Source organism: Sciurus carolinensis, chromosome 17 (genome assembly GCF_902686445.1).
Source record: "Sciurus carolinensis chromosome 17, mSciCar1.2, whole genome shotgun sequence".
Lineage (NCBI taxonomy): Eukaryota > Metazoa > Chordata > Mammalia > Rodentia > Sciuridae > Sciurus > Sciurus carolinensis.
The window spans coordinates 3,554,515-3,575,211 of NC_062229.1; the positions used below are offsets into that span (position 1 = coordinate 3,554,515).

Genomic DNA, 20,697 nt, shown 5'->3' on the forward strand with positions numbered 1-20,697 from the left:
GCATCTATCAGCGGGGTTGCCGTTGGTTTCAAGGAACAGAAACCTGACCCCAACTGTGTAAGCGAATGAAGATACTTGGTGATTACAGCTCAGTTTGTGGGTTTCAGGCATGGCTGGAACCAAAGAACGTTCCCTGGCTTCTATTTCGCGCCCTCAATTTCTTGGCTCCACTCCAGCCTCGCTTTTTCCCGCCCTGCAATAATCCTGAGCGGGCTCAGCCAAGCGAGCGGTCCCACCTCGGCTCATTCATCTCCTCTCGTCGCTGGCACAGCATTGCCAGCAGGTCTTCATGTTCGCTGTGATTGGACCACTTGAAGTCACATGCCCACATACTATCCAATCACTGTGACCCAGGCAGATGCACTACTCGGGCTTCAACCAATCAGGGCTGGCACCTGGAGCTGGGGCGGAATCATCCTCACCCAGGTGGTAACTGAGGTGCAGGGCAGGGGACCCGGCGCCCTGCGCCTGCACTCGGTGCACGTTACCCATGTGGATTCTGTTACGCCTAGAACGTCCTCAGGAGTTGGTCCCGCAGTCATTCCCATTTCACAAACCAAGAAACTGAGGCCCGGGGAGCGCATGTGGCCTGGCCAAGGTGGCGGCCCTGGGAAGCGCAGAGCAGGAGGCAGACATCGTAGGCTTTGGAAGGGCCTGGAGCCCGGCGCAGGCCAAGCCCAGCCTTCGGGGAGCCGCGCCTGGGCCAAGCCGACGGGTCGGCCCCCGGGAGCTGGCGGGCTCCCCATCCTCGGCCCTTTTCCATCCGCAGTGGCACGACTTCATGGAACTTGGCAATAGCATTCCTGATGCCCAATTGGACCAGATCATCGAGACCCAGAAAGCTAATCAGTGTGCGGTCATCGTCTACACCTCGGGGACCTTCGGCCACCCCAAGGGCGTGATGCTCAGTCACGACAACGTAAGCCCCAAGCCCTTGGCTCGCTGGCGGGCTGGCTCCCTGCCACTGGGCAGTTGGCCGGCGGCGTGGAGGGGCACGGGTGTGCTGGGCGCTTAGCGGGGGCTCAGGAGGTGGCCCCAAGGTGGCCGCAAAAGGGACCGCAGAGAGTGAGGGTTCAGAGCAGACCCGGGGCCAAAGCCTGATTGCGGTCTTGGGCAAGACGTTGCGGGTCTCCAAGCCTGGGTTTCTCACCTGCGAGATGCGCGCAGGCTCCACCTGGTGGGTTGTTGGTAGAGTTTCACACTGGCCGTGCGCATTGTAGACAAGAGCGCGGAGAGCAGGGCGCGTGTTCCGCTCCCGGCAGCGGAGGCTGGCTTGAGAGGCTGTTCAGGAGAAACCTCCGCAGGGCCCTGAAAATGCAGAAGGCAGTGTGGAGCTGTACATAGAATGCAGTGCCATTTTGGGGTGAAAATTTTTTTTAAATGATTGCAAGCGACTGGCACTTGGTCAGTTTTAAACGCTGAAACTGTCTGGAGGACCTGTGCTTAACAGACAAGGACGGTCCCCTGCTGAGCGAGGACTGTTGGCTTTCTGCCTCCCTAAAGCTTTCTCCCCACCCAGCTCACTGGTCACCAGCAGGAATGCTTGGGCTCACTGTCCAGAGGACAGTGACAGGTCCAGGGACGTTAAAGAGCTTGCCCCAGGACACACAGCTGGCAAGCAGCTTCAGATCCAGGCAGCCCTACTCTAAGATGCATGCTTATAGTCCCTGCGCCAGGAAGACATCCAGCTGAGAGGAAGCCACTGGGTGCGCAGGAAGAGCCCAGCAGGGGTAGGGGTCCTCCGGTCAATCCATCTCCTCTCCAGCAGTGGGTTGACTCCTCCAGGAAGTTATGCAGCTGGCCTTTGAATTTTTACAAATTCTGTTTTACCATTTGTCAGTTGGTGCCATGCTGGTCATATGACTTCACCAAACTGGATCTCGGTTTTGCCCATCTGTGAAAGGGGACAGTAAGATGGGAGGACTCCATGAGGCCCCAGCCCAGAGCCTGGCCTGTGGATGATTCCAGGGCCACGGAGAGCCTTGCAGGGTGCCCTGTCTCAGCTAGCCATTGCTGCGTACCAACTGGAAGCCCTGGGTCTGTGGGGGAAGACCCTGCTCCCACGCCTTGGATTCTTCCCCGGATGGCTCATTTTAATGTGAGTCCAAAGGCACCCTGGAGGACTTCTGAGTCCTCTACGACTGAAAGACCCTCTTGCACCGTGTGCTTGAGCAAGACCCTGGTCCAGGGGCTCAGGCGCACAAGCTGACTGACACACAGCTTCCTGCACCACTGGATGTGTACATACACTCTGCTATGGCAACAAGGCTAAGTCATGGGAATTTGTACCAAAGTTCAGAGGTCACAGGAGCCCTTACAAAGGAGCTTGTGCTCCATTGTATGAAGCAAGATTCAGAAAAAGTATTCTGGGGTCCATCACTGCTTCCCTGAACCTGTGGAGTCACCTCCGCCCCTCCCCCCACCTCCCTCTTTGCCTACAGTCGGTCCTCCTCCAAGCAGCCACCAGAGGGCGCCTGTGAGCACCTGAGTCAGGTCCCTCCCTCGTCCACAGCCCTCCATGGCTCCCACCTCCCTCAGGGTCAAAATCCAAGACCTCCTCCTGGCCTACAGAACTGTTCCCAACATGCCCATCCCCTACCTACCATAACCTCCCTTTCTCCCCCTCACTTCCTCTTCCAACCACACAGGCCACCTCACTGTGCCCCACCCGCCAGGCTTGGACCTGCTCCAGGGCCTTGGCATAGGCTGTGCCCTGTGCCTGGAGTTCTTTTCCCAGATAGCCACGTGGCTTGCTTCCTCATTTCCTTTGACCCCTTCTTAAATGTCACCTTCTCAGTGAAGTCCTCCTTGACTTCCAGGTTTGAACCGGCAAACGCAGACACCACCTGAGTCCTAGTGCCCTCTGGCTGCTTCTCTTCCCAGAGTTTCCTGCACTGGCGGCTGTTTCTCCTGAGCACCACACCTTGAGGGAAGGGGATGAGCCTGAGCACTGTGTCCGCAGGGCTGTGCTCGGGAGGGTTCAGTCCTCTTTGGGAGTGAACGAACCCTGACTAGCACTCCCACCCTGTCTAATGTTATGCTCCAAGTGGCTTCACACCCTTCCAGCATAGGGGTCATAAGCAGAGACCCTGGCACAGGGCTGCCTGGCTTTGAATCCTACTCTTCCACTTGCTAGCTATGTAACCTTGGGCAAGTTCCTTAACCTCTCTGGGCTTTGCTTCTCCTTTCTGTAATATGGGCACAAGAATGGTTCCTACCTTTTAGGGTTATAGAGATTAAATTATTTAATATATGGTGTCAGTTATGCTATTGAGAGTGTAACAATTAGGACTTAGTGGCTTAAAAACCAACAGTGTATAATTTATTGACCTGGAATTTGGACAGGGATCAGCAGAGGGTTTCTTCTGCCCCATTCAGTGCTATCTGGAGTTAATCTGCTGTATTCAGCTGGTGCCCAGGCTGGAGAGTTCTAGAAGGCTTCACTCACACACCTGGCTCTGCAGTGCTCTCCTGACAAGTCCCTGCCTCTGTGTGGCTTGGGCTTCCTGGCAGCATGGCTGAGGAGCTTCCCAGCATGGTGACTGGCTCCCTCCAGAGGCAGAGGAAGGAACTACAGCTACATTAAGGCCCAGTCTCAGAATGGACAGTGTCCCTCCTGCTCCAAGTGCTGCTCAAAACAAATCCCTGTACCATCCCTATTTCAAAGGAAAAGGAATACTAGACTCGACCTCTGAAATGGAAGGCTGACAGGAAGCCACAGCTGTCTTTAATTTACCACGTACACATTAAACCTTAGAATAGCCCCTGACTCAGAGTAAGCTGCACCAATCTCAGCTAGTAGTGTATTTCTATTACCGTCAACTTTGTAGCAAGAAGTGAAGCCTATATCTAGGTTCTCGGCACACGGCAACATGTCATGTTTCTCCTGTGTATGGATAGTAGCTGTGCGCCAGCTGAGACAGCCCCCTTGTAACCCCTCTCCAAATCCCTACATGGTCCAGTGTGTTGTTAACCACCTCTACAGATGAGGCAGCTGAGGCTCAGAGAGGAAATGTGGCTTGCTCAGATTCATGAGCAGTGGAAGGCCCAAGCTGAGATCTGAACCCAGGCAGGAGTTTCTGAGCACACCAGGCTCTACCCTCAACAGACGGGTAGTGGTTTCTACATTAGTTCATTTTCTGTTGCTATAACAAAATACCTGAGGCAGGCTAACGTTATAAAGAAAAGAACTATTAGTTTTAGAGACCAAGAGTCCAAGCAGTATGGCACTGGCTCTGGGGAGGGTCTCCCAGTGGGAGTGGATTTGGGAGGAGATTATATGGTCAGAGGAAAGCAGAGGGCTGAGTCCCACCATCCCTTCCAACAACAGCACCCCCAGTGATCTAGGGGCATCCACTAGGCCCCACCTCTTAAAGGTCCTACCATCTCCTGACTGAGGACCAAGCTTCCAACACATGGACCGAGAGAAGTGGGTTCAAACCACACCCTAACTGTAGCAGCACTGCAGGCTGCGAGTGACAGAAGTAAAATCCTCTGATTGGAGAGACAGAGCAAGAGATGGGACTAACTCCAGGACACCTCTGGGGCCAAATGCTCCACGCACTGGTCTTAACCGTCCTGTCTCCTCATTCACTCGTCCAGTAATAGCGATCACGCGCATACTGTGGCGGGGACGTTGCAGTGTGCGGGATACCACCGTGAACGTCAGACCCAGTGCTAGATCGCAGGAAGACAGACAGGAGGTGAACAGACCACAGCGGGGCTGTGCTAAGACAGACCACAGCACGTTCAGCTGCAGTGCTTTAAGGCAGTCCCTCCACGGCGGTGACGTTCCGGCCACACTTAACACTCGAGAAGCAGCCAACCGTGCAAGTAGGTGAGGGGAGAAAGCCAGGGGAAGAGCATTCCAGGAAGAGGGAGCAGCCTGTGCAAAGGCCCTGAGGCTGGAGCAGGCCTGGTGAGTTGGTGGGACAGCCAGCAGGTCCGCGTGGCTGGGTTAGCATGGTAACTGTTCCCTGTAGATTTATGACACCATCTATAGATGGCAAAATCGTAGACACGCTGGAACTTTACCTGAAGGCATGCACTGCAGACTGGAAACACGAGTGTGCTCACTACGGTGTATTTATGTGATGGGACCGTGGGTAGCCTGTTTGGTTGGTCCTCATTCTATTGTGTTATAATAAGCATGAGGAAGTGCAATACAGATTTAATGCAATTCCCATTAAAATCCCAATGACGCTCTTCATAGGAATAGAAAAAGCAGTCATGAAATTCATTTGGAAAAATAAGAGGCCTAGAATAACCAAAGCAATCCTTCATGAGAAAAGTGAAGCAGGAGACATCACAGTACCAGACCTTAAGTCATACTGCAGAGCTACAGCAACAAGAGCAGCATGGCGCTGGCCCCAAAACAGTCGAAGACCATGGAGCAGAGCGGAAGACACAGACGCACCCGCGTAAACACAGTTGTCTCAGACTAGACAAAAGCGCCATAAACATTCGCTGGAGAAAAGATAGGCTCTCCACAAAATGGTGCTGAGAAAACTGGAAATCCATTTACAGCAAAATGAAACTAAACCCCTGTCTCTCACCCTGCACAAAACTCAACTCAGAATGGATTGAGGACTTCAGCATTAGACCAGTGACCCTGCACCTACCAGAAGAAAAAGTAGGCCCAAATCTTCATCATGTCACCTTAGGAACCAAATTCCTCAACAAGACTCCTAAAGGACAAGAAGGAAAGTCAAGAATCAATAAATGGAATGGTATCAAACTAAAAAACTTCTTCACAGCAAAGGAAACAATCAAGAATGTGAAGAGAGAGCTGACAGAATGGGAGAAAATCTTTGCCACCTGCACCTTAGATAGAGCATTAATCTCCAGGATATTCAAAAAAACTCAAAAAATATAACATACACACACACAAATAAATAACTCAATTAATAAATGGGCAAAGGAACTTCACAGAAGAAATAACGAATGGTCAACAAATATGTGAAAAATATTCATCATCTCTTGCAATTAGAGAAATGCAAATTAAAACTACTCTAAGATTCCATGTCACCCCAGTCAGAATGGCAATTATCAAGAATACAAGAAACAATAAATTTGGTGAGGATGTGGGGGAAACGTTCACTCATACATTGCTGGTGGAGTTGCAAATTGGTGAAGCCACTCTGGAAAGCAGTGTGGAGATTCCTTAGAAAACTAGGAATGGACCCATCATTTGACCCAGCTCTCCCACTCCTCCAGCTATACCCAAAGGACTTCAAATCAGCAGACTACAGTGACGCAGCCACATCTGTGTTCACAGCAGCTCAATTCACAATAGCTAAGCCAAGTTGTGGAACCCACCTAGGTGCCCTTCAACAGATGAATGGATAAGGAAAATGTGGTATATATACACAATGGAATATTACCTATAAAAAAGAATGTATGACTTTTGCCAGTAAATGGATGAATCTGGAGACTATCGTACTAAGTGACACAAGTCAGTCCCCCGCCCCAAAAGGTCAAATGTTCTCTCCGATATGTGGATGCTAACATCCACATATGTTGGGGGTGGGATAGAAGTTCCTTGGATTTGGCAAAGGGAAATGAAGGGAAGGGAGGGTGATGAGAATCAGGAAGGCAGCTGAATGAATCAGACAGGCTTCCCTATGTTCATTATGAACACGTGACCAGTGAAACGTCACCTCGTGCACAATCACAAGAATGGGATCCTAATTAGAATAAGTTATACTCCACGTCTGTACAAACGTCAAAATAACTCTACTGACATGTACATCTAAAAAGAACAAATTAAAAAATATATAATGAGTGTGAGATGCCTCAGTACTCATTTTACAGAAGAGGAAACAGGCCACAAGAGAGGTAAGCAAATAGCACAAGATCTGGCCATTGGTGCAGTCAGGACTGGACTCTGGGACACAGGGTCCTTCAGGATTCGAGTTGCAGACCTGGCAATGAGCCCCTGGGATCCTGCACGCCTTCAAAGCTGCCTCTGCCTCAGGTCGCCCCTGTGCTGCTGCTCCCTATCTGTAAGACGGGCTGGGGGAACGTGTAGCCACCAACCCCAGGTGTTGGTGAGAGCCCAAGTGACCGCCTGAGCTGTGGACAGCACTGGGCAGGCGGTAGGTGCTTTGAAGGCTTTGCTAAGTGAACACAGCAATGGCACTCTGGTCAGGCGGAGCCCCGGTCTCCTCTCGGCCCTCTGGTCAGGCGGAGCCCCGGGTCTCCTCTGGGCCCTCTGGTCAGGCGGAGCCCCGGGTCTCCTCTGGGCCCTCTGGTCAGGCGCAGCCCCGGGTCTCCTCTGGGCCCTCTGGTCAGGCGCAGCCCCGGGTCTCCTCTGGGCCCTCTGGTCAGGCGGAGCCCCGGGTCTCCTCTGGGCCCTCTGGTCAGGCAGAGTCCCGGTCTTCTCTTGTGCTCTAGATCACGTGGATGGCTGGAGCGGTGGTGAGGGACCTGGGGCTGATGAAGACCGAGGGGAAGCAGGAGGTGGTGGTCAGCTACCTGCCCCTCAGCCACATTGCAGCGCAGATGATGGACATGTGGGTTCCCATAAAGATCGGCGCTCTCATCTACTTCGCTGAACAAGACGCTCTCAGGGTAAGGCTGGGTGAGGGCCCGGGCCCCGCTGCATCCTCTGGGAGCGGAGGACTGTCCATCCACACCACAGGTGTTGTGCTAAGCTGGGGCCAAGAGGCGATTTCTTCAGTTCATCCTCTGCTCCACTTAGCAGTTGGGAATGGCTGACTACATTCTTTTAGTTTTTGTGTTTATTCAAGTCAGGGCATCCGTGTAGGATGTGTAGATTGTATGCTGAACCATCCAAGATAAAGAGGCGCATGGTATTGAAAGCCAAGGATGTGCAAGCATATATCTTTAAAAAAAAAAAAAAAAATTCAGTATTCCCAAAAGAGAAAGTTCCAAAACCCAAGTTTTGGCAGTAAAGACTGACTTGAACAGACTTGATTCTATTTATGGTGTTGTTTTATTCCACTTATTGGGAAAATGTATACATATTGCTGAAGAAATATTAATGTGATAAAAGTTTCAGCGGGCTTTCTCAGATGTCAATGGAGTGGTCATACAGTGGCATCTACATTTGTTGACCTTTCTAAAGTCTGAAGAATTCTGAAGTCTAAACCACATCTGGCCCCTACAGTTTGAGATAAGGGATTCTGGACCTGTTTGGAGAAACGGCAGTATCCTGACTTACCCCCAAAACACAGCTGATTGCAGACATTTAAGAGATTTCTTTGGGTGTTCACCTCCAAGATTTTCTTGAAGATGTGATGCCATATTTCTTGATTTATCAAATTTTAAATATCATCAATTACCTTTCTATTGTGGTAGGTAAAAATTTACTTCCCTTTCTCCCCCTATTTCCACACATTTCCCTTTCCATCCTCTCAGTGTAAATCATTCTTACTAGTTTAGCCTAGTACTTTACTAGATGATTATGTTTTCCTGTCTGATACAACTTTTTGGTTTTCCTAGAGTTAATAGTTGCCTTTCTTTTCCAATTTGGTGAATTTTTGCATACCTGTCCAGTCACTCCATTTGATCTATCACATGTTTATTGGCATTTTCCAAATGTTCAAATAGTCATTGCATTATTTTTTTTTCTTCCATTCTTCAGCTCTGAGCTGGACTGGTTGTTGTCCTAGATTGGACCCCCCAGAAACAAAACCTGAGACGGATATTTTTGTGATTTATTGAAGGAAGCTCTAAAGTGAAAGCTGTAAAGAAATGAGAGGAGCAGAGTAGGTCAGGGGAAGAAGCCAGGGAAGGATGACGGTTTGGTTGGACTGTAACCTCATACCAATCCATGGGCAGCCCTGAGACATGAGTGGCACCACAGGGTCACCCTACTTTGGGAGAAGACTGGTATCTATGTCTCAGATAGCCACTGGCTGTAAGCTCATGCATCCTTGGGGGAGCACAGTTTCCCAGGCCTTTCTGAGTAAGAGCACCTCTCCAGAGAAGAAGTAACTGTGGACTGAGAGGGATCAGGATAGAACACCCACAGCATCTTCTAGAAGCTGCCAGGCAGGGCTATCCCTTTCCCCCAAACTGTGGCCTCCTGTTTTCCGGGTCACTGTGTCTTAATTTTGGATATTCGTTCACGCAGCTGGAGATCATCCATAGTAGCTTTTTCTGAGTGATTATGTGAGAGAAGTTTTGATTTCTTTTATGTCTGGACTTTGCAAACATAATGAAGCCAGAGGAGAACTCCCAAGTTCCACCCGCCCCTGCTGCACCGTGCCTTCCTAGTACTGCCACAACACATGACCGCAGATTTAGTAGCTCAGCACAACACACTTTTATTATCTTAAATTTGGGAGGTCGGAAGTTCAAACTGTGTCTCTCTTGGTGTTGTCAGGGGCAGTTCTTTGTGGGGGGTCTTGGGGAGAATCCATTTCTTTGCCTCTCCCAGCTTCTAGAAGCCTCCTGTGGTCCTCAGCAGGGGCCTGCTCCACCAGCGGAGCCAGCAGTACAGTGTCTTCCAGTCTCGCCCCTCCTCCACATTTTGCTTCCATCATCAGATGTCCCCTGACTCTGACCTGACTCCCCCTTGTAAGGACCCTTGTGACAACATTGGGCTGCCCGGTTAATCCAGGAAATGTCCCCATCACAAGATTTTCAACTTTGCTGGGCTCGGTGGCACAGACCTGTAATCCCAGGAATTTGGGAGGCTGATGCACAGGGATCTCAAGTTTGAGGCCAGCCTCAGAAACTTAGCAAGACCCTGACTCAATTAAAAAAAAAAAAAAAAAAAAAAAAAGACGTGATCTAGAGATGTAGCTTGATGGTAAAGTAGGCCTGGGTTCTCTTCCCAGTATAAAAACAAACAAATAAATAAACTTCAACTCAACCACATCTGCAAAGACTTTTTGCCACGGAAGACATGGTCTTCACCAGTTCTGGGAGTTAGGATGTGGACATATTTGGGGGGAAGGTGTTATTCTGCCCCCACATTCTCAATCAAACGGCTAAATCTGAGGTCTTTGTACTTCCTTCTTGAAGGATCTTTCTCCTGTTCTTTCATGGCTAACTCTCCCTGTCTCTTCGTTCTCTATTTGACCATCTCCCCATCTCTCTCGGTCACTCTCCTGTCCTCTCTGCTCAGTGCCTGACCATTGCAGCTACCCAGTAAGGCATTGTTTTTTTCTTTTTTAACCAAATGCATGAAGTATACACATTGGCCTACAGGATCCAAGAAATCCCATCTTCCCACATCCTTATCAACCCCTAATATTGTCAAAAAATTTTGATTGTTAATCTGAATTGTGTCAAGGTATCCTGACGTTTTAAGAAACTGCCTGAGTGTTTTCCACAGTAACTGCACCATCTTCCATTCCCACCGGTGCCCATAGAGGTGCCAGTTTCTCCACATCCGCCCTAGTACTTACTTAAAATCACTTTATAGCCGCTTAAAATCATTTTCTCATGGATGCAAAGTGGCACCTTATTTTAATTTGCATTTCCCTAATGGCCAGGGGCGGCTAGCATCTTTGTGGGTGTTTTTTGGCTGACTTGTATGTCTTCTTTGGAGGAATGTCTGTTTGAATCTTTTACACTTTAAAATTTGGTTGGATATTTAACCTTAGTGTTGATTTTTAAGGGTTCTTCACACACTCTGGTTATGATTTAAATTTTTTTTTTTTAGTTTTAGATTTCCACAATACCTTTATTTATTTTTATGCAGTGCTGAGGATTGAACCCAGCGCCTCACATGAGCTAGGTAAGCGCTCTACCCCTGAGCTACAGCCCAGCCGTGAATTCTTTGTCAGACAGATGACTTACAAATGTTTCCTCCTGGTTCTTTCTGTGGTGCATTTCTGTTTTCTTCTTAGCCATTTGAAGGGCGAGAAGTGTTTGCCTTGAATGAGATCCTTCCGTGCTTGCGGTGCCATCTCCAGGGACTCTGCGTACTCTTAATGTCCCGGGTGCTTGCGGTGCCGTCTCCAGGGACCCTGCCTACTCTTCATGCCTGGGATTTTCTTGTTTCCTCTAGAGGCTTTTGTCTCATCACTCCCACTTTAGGGCTAGGACCATTTCAGTCTCCGTGTTTGGCAGGCAGACAGACCAGGCTGAGCCTTCCTGTGCATCTGTGCATGAGTCCCCTCTCTGCCTCAGTCCTTGGCCCTTTGTTGAAAACGAGTTGCTTATAAACGAAGGCCTCCTTTCTGGACCTTCTGCTCGGAGCTGCATGGCTATCCTTACGCCAAAACCACGCTGACTTGGTCATGGCACTTTACATCAGGGTGATCAGCTCGTCCCAGTTTGCCTGGGACTTGCCAACTTTTTATACTGAAAAGTCTTGCATTTCTGGAAGCCTTTGGTTCTGGGTGAGCCTGTATGGTTGATCTCCTGGCTTTATAAGAAGTTTTAAAATTAGGCAGGAGTCCCCTGGATTTTGTTCTCCAAAATCGCTTTACCTGTTGTAAGCCCGCTGCATTTCTGTGGAAAACTTAAGACAGCCCGGCGATGTGTGTGAGCGCTCCTGTTTGGACTTGCCAGGGATTACAGCAACCAATAGATGGAGGTGAATCTTGAATTTTTTTTTTTTTAACAATTGCATACTGTTCAGCTACAAGCTTGGACAATTTCTTTGACTGATCCCACTCGTTTAACTGTGTAAATTGTTTCCATTCTGTTACAAAATGTGCCACAAATAACATGGTGTTTGCATTTCTCTGCATATCAAATCTTTCATTCAGCGAATCCCTTGGCCCACTCAGGAGGTTGCTAGTGTCTTCCAAGCATCTTACCAGTGCAGGCGCCCTGTCCAAACCCTGGAAAGCACAGGAATCCGACTGGCTGCTGGCCAGCCACTGGGTTGGCTCCCTTAGGGTGGGACCGCACAGCGGGGAAGGTTCTCGGGCTGCGTCTGGCTGGTGTCCACTAGGCGCTGGGCCCTGACCCTGCTCCGCCCGTGCAGGGCACGTTGGTACACACTCTGAAGGAGATAAAGCCCACCGCCTTCCTGGCGGTGCCCCGAATTTGGGAGAAGATGCATGACACTATAAAGGAGAACCTGGCCAAGTCCTCCAGCTTGAGGAAGAAGGCGTTTTTCTGGGCAAAGGAAACGGCCTTAAAGGTCAACGCGAGACGGATGGTGGGGTAGGTGGGGGCGCTGGGGCCTGCGGGGGTGGGGTGGTGGGAGGCGCGGGGGTCTTCTGGGCGGGGAGGTGGGGGGCGTGGGGGGTCTTCTGGGCGGGGAGATGGGGTGGTGGGGCGCGCCGGGCAGCCCAGCCTTCTGCAGCGCCGGCGCTGCTGTCCGTCTTCACAGGAAGCGCGACCTGCCCTTCGGCTACCACATGGCCAAGGCCCTGGTGTTCGGCAGGGTCCGGAGCTCCCTGGGCCTGGACCACTGCCACGCCTTCCTCAGCGGGGCGGCGCCGCTGCCCGAGGAGACCTCGGAGTTCTTCCTGGGCGTGGACATCCCGATCGGGGAGATCTACGGCATGAGCGAGAGCTCGGGGCCGCACTCCATCTCCAGGCAGAGCGACTACCGCAAGCGGAGGTGCGGGCGCAGCGGGCTGAGCCGGGGACGGGCGGGCGGTCGCTGGCTTGCGAGCCCCGGGGAGAAGCAGGCCCCTCCCCGCCGGCTGGCCGGGCTGGAAGGCACCCAGAGGCGTCCAAGAGGAGGTTCCCGGGGAGCCCAGCTCCCGGAGCCTTCTGGTCGGGTCTACCCCGCGGCCTGCCGCATGCCTCCATCCTCAGTCCCCCTCGTGCCGGCGAGGAAGCAAAGCACAAGGGGGGTCTTTCTAACCCGACAGAAGGCTCTCCTGCCTCTGACTCGCAGGGGACCCTAGGTCTCAGCCTCTCCCCCCGCCCCGCCAAACTCCCATCAGAATCTCCTCTGCAGAACCCCAAGGCCCACTAGCACTTTCCAGAACCTAAAAGCCGTCCTTCCCACTCACCCCGGAGGAAAGGTGCAAATGCCAGTCTCTGTCCTCAAATAATTTTTTAATTTTATTAGTTAACATGACAGTAGATAATGGAATGTAATTCCTCATTTTTCTGGCAATACATGATGTAGAATCCCACCAGCCATATAGTTACATATGTACATGGGGTAAGAATGTCTGATTCATTCTACTATCCTTCCCATCCTCATACCCCCTCTGCTTCCTTCACTTACCTAAAGTAACTCTATTCTTCCCCAGCTCTCTGGTCGTGAATTAGCATCCGCATATCAGAAAACATTTGGCTTTTGTGTTTTTGGGATTGGCTTATTTCACATAGCTTGACATTCTTCAGCTCTATCCATTTACCAGCAAATGCCTTCATTTCATTCTTCAAGGCTGAGTAATATTCCATTGTATATATACATCACATTTTCTTTATCCATTCATCTGTTAAAGGGCATCTAGTTTGATTCCATAGTTGAGCAATCGTGAGTTGAACTGCTGTAAACCTTGTTGTGGCTGCATCACTGTAATAGGCTGATTTTAAGTCCTTTGGGTTTAAACTGAGGAGTGGGATAACTGGGTCAAATAGTGGTTCCATTCCAAGTTTTCTGAGGACTCTCCACACTGCTTTCCATAATGTCTGCACCAATCTGCAGCCCCAGCAGCTATGTATGAGTGAACCTTTTCCCCACATCCTTGCCTACATTTACTGTTGCTTGTATTCTTGATCATTGCCATTTTGACAGGGGTGAGATGGAATCTAGGGTGGTTCTGATTTGCATTTCTCTAATCACCAGACATGTTGAGCATTTTTCATACATTTGTTGATCGATTGTATCTCTTCTTCCGTGAGGTGTCCGTTCAGAGTCCAAACACCAGCAGGCTCAAAGACAGCACAGTGAGGTCCCTGCCCACCTCGGGCCTCCTCGTGGGTCCCCAGGGCTGCCCTGTCACCAGTTCCCAGAATCGAGCCACAGAAACGTGTGGCTCACAGATCTGCAGGTTGGAAGTCCGAGATCGGGGTGTGGGCAGGGCCTGTTCCTTCTGAGCCTGTGATGGAGAACCTGGCCAGGCCCCTGCCCAGCTTTGGTGGTTCCATGGTGACCCTTGGTGTCCTTTGACTTGTTAGGACAGCCGCCCCTCTCTGCCTCCATCTTCACGTGGCACACTCGGTGTGTGTGCACGCTCTCCATTCTGTCAGGACACCAGTCACACTGGATCAGGGTCCAGCCTGCTCCAGTGTGACCGCTTAACCAACCACACCTGCAGCGCTTGGTTTCCAGGTGAGGTCATGCACCACGGCACTGGGGTTTAGGACTTCTACACATGAACTGGGGGTGGGGAGAACACAATTCAACCTGGAAGCAACCTCCCAGAGGCAGCCACAGGGTGTTGCTTCCAGTCAAGCTGGTACACATCAGGCACCAAGGCATTTGTCCCAAACGGAAGCATGTTCCGCGTGGAAACACGCAGAACTCTCCTCTGAACTCCTGCTTCTTGCTCACTCTTGCTGGGACTCAGGAACCAGAGCGGCTCAGGCATCGGGTTCCCTCTAGCTGGACTCAATGCAAACTTCCCCTTATTCGGGACTCCTGCCAACCACACTTGGAATCAGATGGAGTTGGTTAGCTAGGGGTTCTCACCACGTAGAGAATGTTCCCTGTCAATACAGACAGCTGCTGTGTGGGGCAGGGGAGGAACCAGGGTCTGGGGCATGCTGGGCATTTGCTTCATTACTCAGTCTCCCCACCATCAGCCGCCTTGTCCTTAACAGCTTTGTGGTACTCCAGAGGACACAAATGGATGTACCATAAATTCTTTAAGTAGTTCCCTTATCGGTGAATACTTAGGGCTTAACTTCCTCCTACAGGTGTTCCCACAAATAATGATAAAGTGAATGTTTTATATAGACAGTATATTTTGTACTATGATGGAAAATGATATCTCCACTTTTCTGTTCCTTTTATTATAATAAGTGAGGTTGGCAATGATCTTTTCACTCATTTTAAATCAATTTGCACTTTTCTCTGAACTGTCTACATTTTCTTCCTATTAAAAGTTGAATTGTTTGTTTGTTGGCATTCTTTACATATTAGAAAAATCAGGCTTTTGTCTTTCATGAGTGGCAAATATTTTACCCCAATTTTTCATTAGTGTTTTGGTTTATGTCTTTTGATGTACAGAAATTTATGACTTTTATCTGAAATTATCAATCCTTTTTTATGGCTTCTAGATTTTTCGACATTCCTAGAAAGGCTTCAGTAAGGAAGACATAAGGAGACATTTTGTAAGTTCTGAATGTCTCAGTACTGCTTTTCTCTCCTGCGGTGATGATTCCTACACTGAGCCCTAAAGCCATTTCCTTCTAGTTTCCAGGGAAGGAGATCTCAGTGATGCAAGAAGAACATACTTATTTTCTGCATCCTAGAACTGCCCTTGCAGCTTTGAGAAATGAGTCTTAGAAGAACTCAGGTTTCAGAGAGTGCTTTTCTGTCTTATGGAAGTAACTTCTCACCTCTGAGGAGATTCCAGTGGGTTGGTTTGCTTGGTCAGCTGTCCTGGTCAGTGCATGACCTACGGTGCAGCTGTTTTCTCGAAGGTGGGGGGGATTTTTCCCATCCTTCAGCACTTTTTCCTTCTCCCCCGTACGTGGGTATAAAGAGCCCACAGGGGCTGGGGCTGGGCTGAGTGGAGAGAGCTCACCTGGAACCATAAGGCCCTGGGCTTGACGCCTGGCACTGCCAGGGTTCCCAGCTCACGAGGCGCTGGGAATCCCATTCAGCAGGTCACACACTGGCAGGCACCTCCTCACACCTGGGGCCTGCAGAGGGTGCAGGTCTGGCCAGGGCGCTAAGCGTCGTCGGGAGCTGGGCCTGCAGGTCCCGATGGGCCTGGCTGGGTGACTCTCAGCCTCAGCTGCCTCGCTCCTGTTCCCCTGGCAGCTGCGGCAGGATCGTGAGCGGGTGCGAGAACATGCTGGCCCAGCAGAGCAAGGACGGCACTGGGGAGGTCTGCATGTGGGGCAGGCACGTCTTCATGGGCTACCTGGACAGAGAGGACGAGACGCTGCAGGCCATCGACGAGGAAGGCTGGCTGCACTCCGGGGACCTGGGCCGCATGGACACCCAGGGTTTCCTGTATATCACCGGCCGCATCAAAGGTAGCACTGGTGCAGGGGGCTGGGCTCTCGGGGAGATGCTGGTGCAAAGCTTCCTGGCTCCCCCACCTCCTGGGAAGGGCTGTGCCACTGCCACCAGTCAGCCCTGCCATTGTTGGCACCGCCATGGGCAATGCATGAAGGGATGGGCGTGGCCACGCACCAACAGGAATTTCACATGATTTTTATGTCACAAATATCTTCCTTTTCAATTTTCTTCAGACCACTTGATAATGTGAAAATTAATCAATCAATTAATTAATTGAAAAAATCTTTGGCTTGTGGCCATACAAAATTGAACAGTGGGCTGGATTTGGCCCTCAGGCCTATATAGTTGGCCAACCCATGTAGAGAGCATTTGGCACCAAATCTGACATAGGCAGTAACTATTCAATAAATAGGCTGTGCTAACAGCATTTCTGTGATGAGTGACAGAAAACCCATTCCAAATTGAGTGACAAAGCAAAACTGTTTGTTGAACATGACTGAAAAGCCCAGAAGTTCTAGCTTCAGGCATGGCTGGATTCAGGTACCAAAATGACATCAGAATGAATCTTTTGCCTTCTCTGTGCTAGTGCCTTTGTTAATAAGGCAGTTCCTCTTTTGTGGCAAGAAAGCTACCAATAGTCTAACTTCACTTCTAACTCCAAAGGGAAGGGAATATATTATTTCCAATAGTTCCAGTGCAAACGTTGTAGGTCTGGCCCTCACCAGACTAGAGACGAGGTATCAAGAGGAGTGAGTGTGTATCTTAGAGTGAATCTCACCATCGGGGCTGAAGCACGCCGCCTTCTTAGACCTGGTCACCGCTGTGGTCTGCCCTGCCCAGACCAATGCTTGAGAGAGTTGAGAGCAGATTGCTAAAGAAGCAGCCAGTGCCCTCCCTCCAGAGAAGACTGCCGTTGTGACAAACAGCCATTATAAGGGCAGCTTTGCCAGGTCCTGGGACAGGAAGAGACAGGATCGCAGGATGAAAGAATAAGTGATTATGGATCCAGGGCAGGAGGAGGAGATGGTGAAAAAATTTGGAGACTGGGCAGAGGGGGAAGGATTCTCAGAGAATTAGGGATGCCACACAGGCCCCCAGGGCAAGGCTGGAACTAGACCCCTGGGGTTGCTGGGCAATGGAGGAAGCATCGAGAGACAGACAGACGGCGCGGCCCAGAGGCTTCGCTAGCTCCCAAACAAGACCTGTGGGGAGGGCCGAGCAGCAACTGGGACTGGGATCCTTTATGGGAAGGTAAGTGGTGCTGCTGGGGTTTGGAGGCGAGTGGCATCTGCCATTCTGGCGTGGGGGTTTCCTGTTGTCATGGTTGGACCTGCTGAGCCAAGTCTTGTTCCAGAAATCCTCGTCACTGCTGGTGGTGAAAATGTGGCCCCGGTTCCCATTGAGACCCTGGTGAAGGAGAAGATCCCCATCATCAGCAACGCCATGCTGGTGGGGGACAGAGCCAAGTTTCTGAGCATACTGCTGACGCTGAAGGTGAGGCGCGCACCTGCCGGGCCCTGGGGCCCCTGCAGCCAGCCCGACTGGCCCCAGGGCCGGGAGCTGGCCTGTAGGCTCGAGATCCACTTCTTGGTCTTCAGGGCCTGGGTTGGGAGGGCCGGCCAAGGAACGTCTGGTGACAGGGCTGTCCGGGGCAGTGCGAGACAGATCGGAAAACTGGAGTTCCCCTGAACAAGCTGAGCCCGGAGGTCATCGACTTCTGCCGGAGCCTGGGCAGCCAGGCTTCCACGGTGACGGACATCCTGGGGCAGCAAGACCAGCTCGTCTATGCGGCCATCCAGCGAGGCATAGATGCTGTGAACCAGGAAGCCACCTCCGATGCACAGCGGATTCAGAAGTGGGCCATCTTGGAGAAGGACTTTTCCATCCCAGGGGGAGAGCTGGGTGAGCCGGCTGAGGGCCAACGACCCTGATCAGGCCTGTCCCCCGCCAGTGTCTGGGCCTCTTGTGGGTCTCAGCCCCGGGGCTGTGCTTCCTGGTCCCGCTGCAGGTGTGGAACTCCCTTTCCCTCTGTGACTCAGCTCGTTTCGCCTTTCTCAACAGGTCCAACAACAAAAATGAAGAGGCAGTTCATAGCCCAGAAATACAAAGCGCAAATCGAGAGCTTCTACCAGTGATGGCCCGGCTGGAGCCCTTGGCTGCCCTGGGGTGAGGGCCGGTTGCTTGGCTGGCTGGGCTGTACGCTGACCGTCCCACAGGCTCTGCTGAGTGGCAGGAGTGGGTAGAATGGGGGCCACACCCACGAGGGGTTCCGCCTCACTCCGGCTCCCTCTGCGGCGGGATAGCACCTGAGCCTCCTTCGCAGCTGGTCTGAGCGGACAGCCAAGCTCCGCCTTTCCGCGTCCCTCGAGGAGGAAAGGTGCGGCCCTCCCACCCAGGACTGGCATTTTCCTGGAGCCTCCAAATGTTTCACTGGCTTGTTTGGACGAGGTCTTCCAGAAACCTTGGTGGACATTTCACCTGCCAGGAACCCAAAGAGCGAGCAGGGCCCCCCTCCCTCCCCCATTTCCCAGGGCCTCCAGGACTCCACGAGTCTCCCACAGGAATTCTGTGCAGTGCAGGCAGAGAACCTGTCTGCAGCTGTCCCAAGGACGCGTGCCCCTTATGTGGGCCAACCGTGCTCCGCTGATGCCCACCCAGCCCCCTGGCAGGAGTCTGTTTGGGCTGCTGTAATAAAGTCACACAGGCCTGGGCTTCTGAGAGCAGAAACTTATTGTCTCACAGTTCTGGAGGCTCAAAGTCAGAGACCACAGTGCCAGCGGGGTCCGTCCCATCGGAGGGCACGAGGGACATTGCAGACCTCGCTCCCTGGCATGCAGACAGCCATCTTCTCCCCCCCCCTCCTATCTCCCTCTGTGCATCTGTGTCCAAACCTCCCCTTTCTGAAGGTCGCCAGTCGCGCTGGGTGAGGGCCCACCCGCGGGGCCCTTCTTAACTTCTCGACCGCCCACGTCTAAGTGCGGTCACGTCTGAGGCACTGGGGGGCTGGGACTTCCACCCGCGAGCTGATTCTCTCTCACACTGACTTGTGGGGTCTCCTGAGAGGGCCTGGGAGTTCCACACACCCACCATCCCCGGCTTTCGCGAGATTTCCAGTTGAGTGAGGGGCTGCTCCAAACCCGTGCTGTCCCACATGGCAGCCCCTGGCCAGGAGTGGCTCATCTGCACTGGGATGTGCAAAACACAACTCCCAGGCTTGGTACAGGAAGGAATCTAAATACGTTATTAATATTTTAAGACCTTGATTACATGTGATATTTGGAGCAAGTGGGTACATAAAATATATCACTAAAATTAATTTTATTAGTCCTTTTTTAAGTGGCTACTAGAAAATTCTAATTTGCACAGGTGGGTTTCTCTTGGACGGGGCACTGCCCGGCTCATTCTGTAGGGAGCTGGATGAGGGCCAATTTACCAGTGGACCCGTCACTGAGGGCTTCTTTTGTTGGTGACTGTGGAGTCTGGAGACTGATTGCACATCATCAGGCTCTGAATGACAACCTGTGTCCCCCCAACAGGAAGACACATGGCCACGGAGCCTCCTGGACTAGCCAGGGCCTCTCCCTCCAGTTTCTTGACTGTTCACCTGTTGAAGAGGCCCTCCCCGCCTTTCCTAGCAATGAGATCGCTGCAGATCTACAAACGTCTGAGGACAATCCCAGGGAAGCTTCTTGGGAGGTCTACAAAGAACTGCCTGCCTGTTTAAGGAGGAAGATCTGCCCCTGTATGTTCCATTTGGATTTTTTTTTTCTCCCCAGAGGACTTCATGAGACATTAGAAAGAAAAAAACCTTCACAAGTTTGAGGAACTAGACCCCAAAACTCACCCACCTTTCCAGAACTGTCTTGGAAGCCTTTCCAGTAAGTTCTGACAAGGCTTTGGCGACTCCTGTCTCGACTTGGGGCCAGTGCGGAACACTGCCCTTCAGTGTGGTGGGGAGAGGCTAGGCCTCCAAGGCAGCTGGGCCCCCTGGGTTAAGTTCAAACTTCGGAGGCTCAGAGGTTTCTTAATCCAGACAAGTAGACCCCCATCGCAGGCTGGCCGGGAAAGCTGGGTGAGATGACGTACAGGGATCACAGTGACTGACCTGCAGGTCCTCGGTACGGGTTGGGGTCACTGCCACTGGCTGTTGGTAAGAATGACGCTTGACCGCTCCGTCCTTCAGGATGAATTCTGCTGTTGTCATAAAGTCCCAAATAACCACCACCTGAAGATCACCGCCTGCCTGCTCCTCTCTCATCCCGAGCCCACCGTGAGCAGGCTGTGGTGTTAACCAGCTTCCCCTCACTGTGACAAATGACCTCAGGTGGTCGATTAAAGAGGAAAGGCTACCCTGGCCCCTGGCTTGTGGCTGTAGAGTCTGCAGCCCGGGGCTGCCTGGCCCTGTTGCCTTCGGGCCTGTGGAGAGGCAGCACCCCACCAGGAGCGCGGGAGCCAGGAGGCAGAGGGAGGAAGTGGAGGGGCGGCCGGGCCCCGAGAGCCGACTCCCCACCCCCAGTCGCACCTCTCAGAGGGTCCACCACCTCCCAGTGGCACCACCCTGGCGACCAACTCTAACACGTGAGCCTGTGGGGACATTTAAGATCCAAACGATAGCAAAAGCCAACTAGAAGGGAGAAGGAGTGACAAGGTCAGGAGGACGG

General features: G+C 51.7%; 1 protein-coding gene across 1 annotated transcript; it reads left to right on the forward strand.

Annotated features, from left to right (window-relative positions):
• The first annotated feature begins 439 nt into the window (after positions 1 to 439).
• On the forward strand, positions 440 to 19,255 carry LOC124968770 (long-chain-fatty-acid--CoA ligase ACSBG2-like). The gene is made up of 8 exons (XM_047531510.1): positions 440 to 919; positions 7,396 to 7,572; positions 11,915 to 12,096; positions 12,266 to 12,499; positions 15,833 to 16,050; positions 17,391 to 17,530; positions 17,692 to 17,938; positions 18,098 to 19,255. The coding sequence occupies exons 1-8, from the start codon at positions 782 to 784 to the stop codon at positions 18,169 to 18,171; spliced, it is 1,410 nt and encodes a 469-aa protein (XP_047387466.1). The 5' UTR covers positions 440 to 781; the 3' UTR covers positions 18,172 to 19,255.
• Positions 19,256 to 20,697: the final 1,442 nt, after the last annotated feature.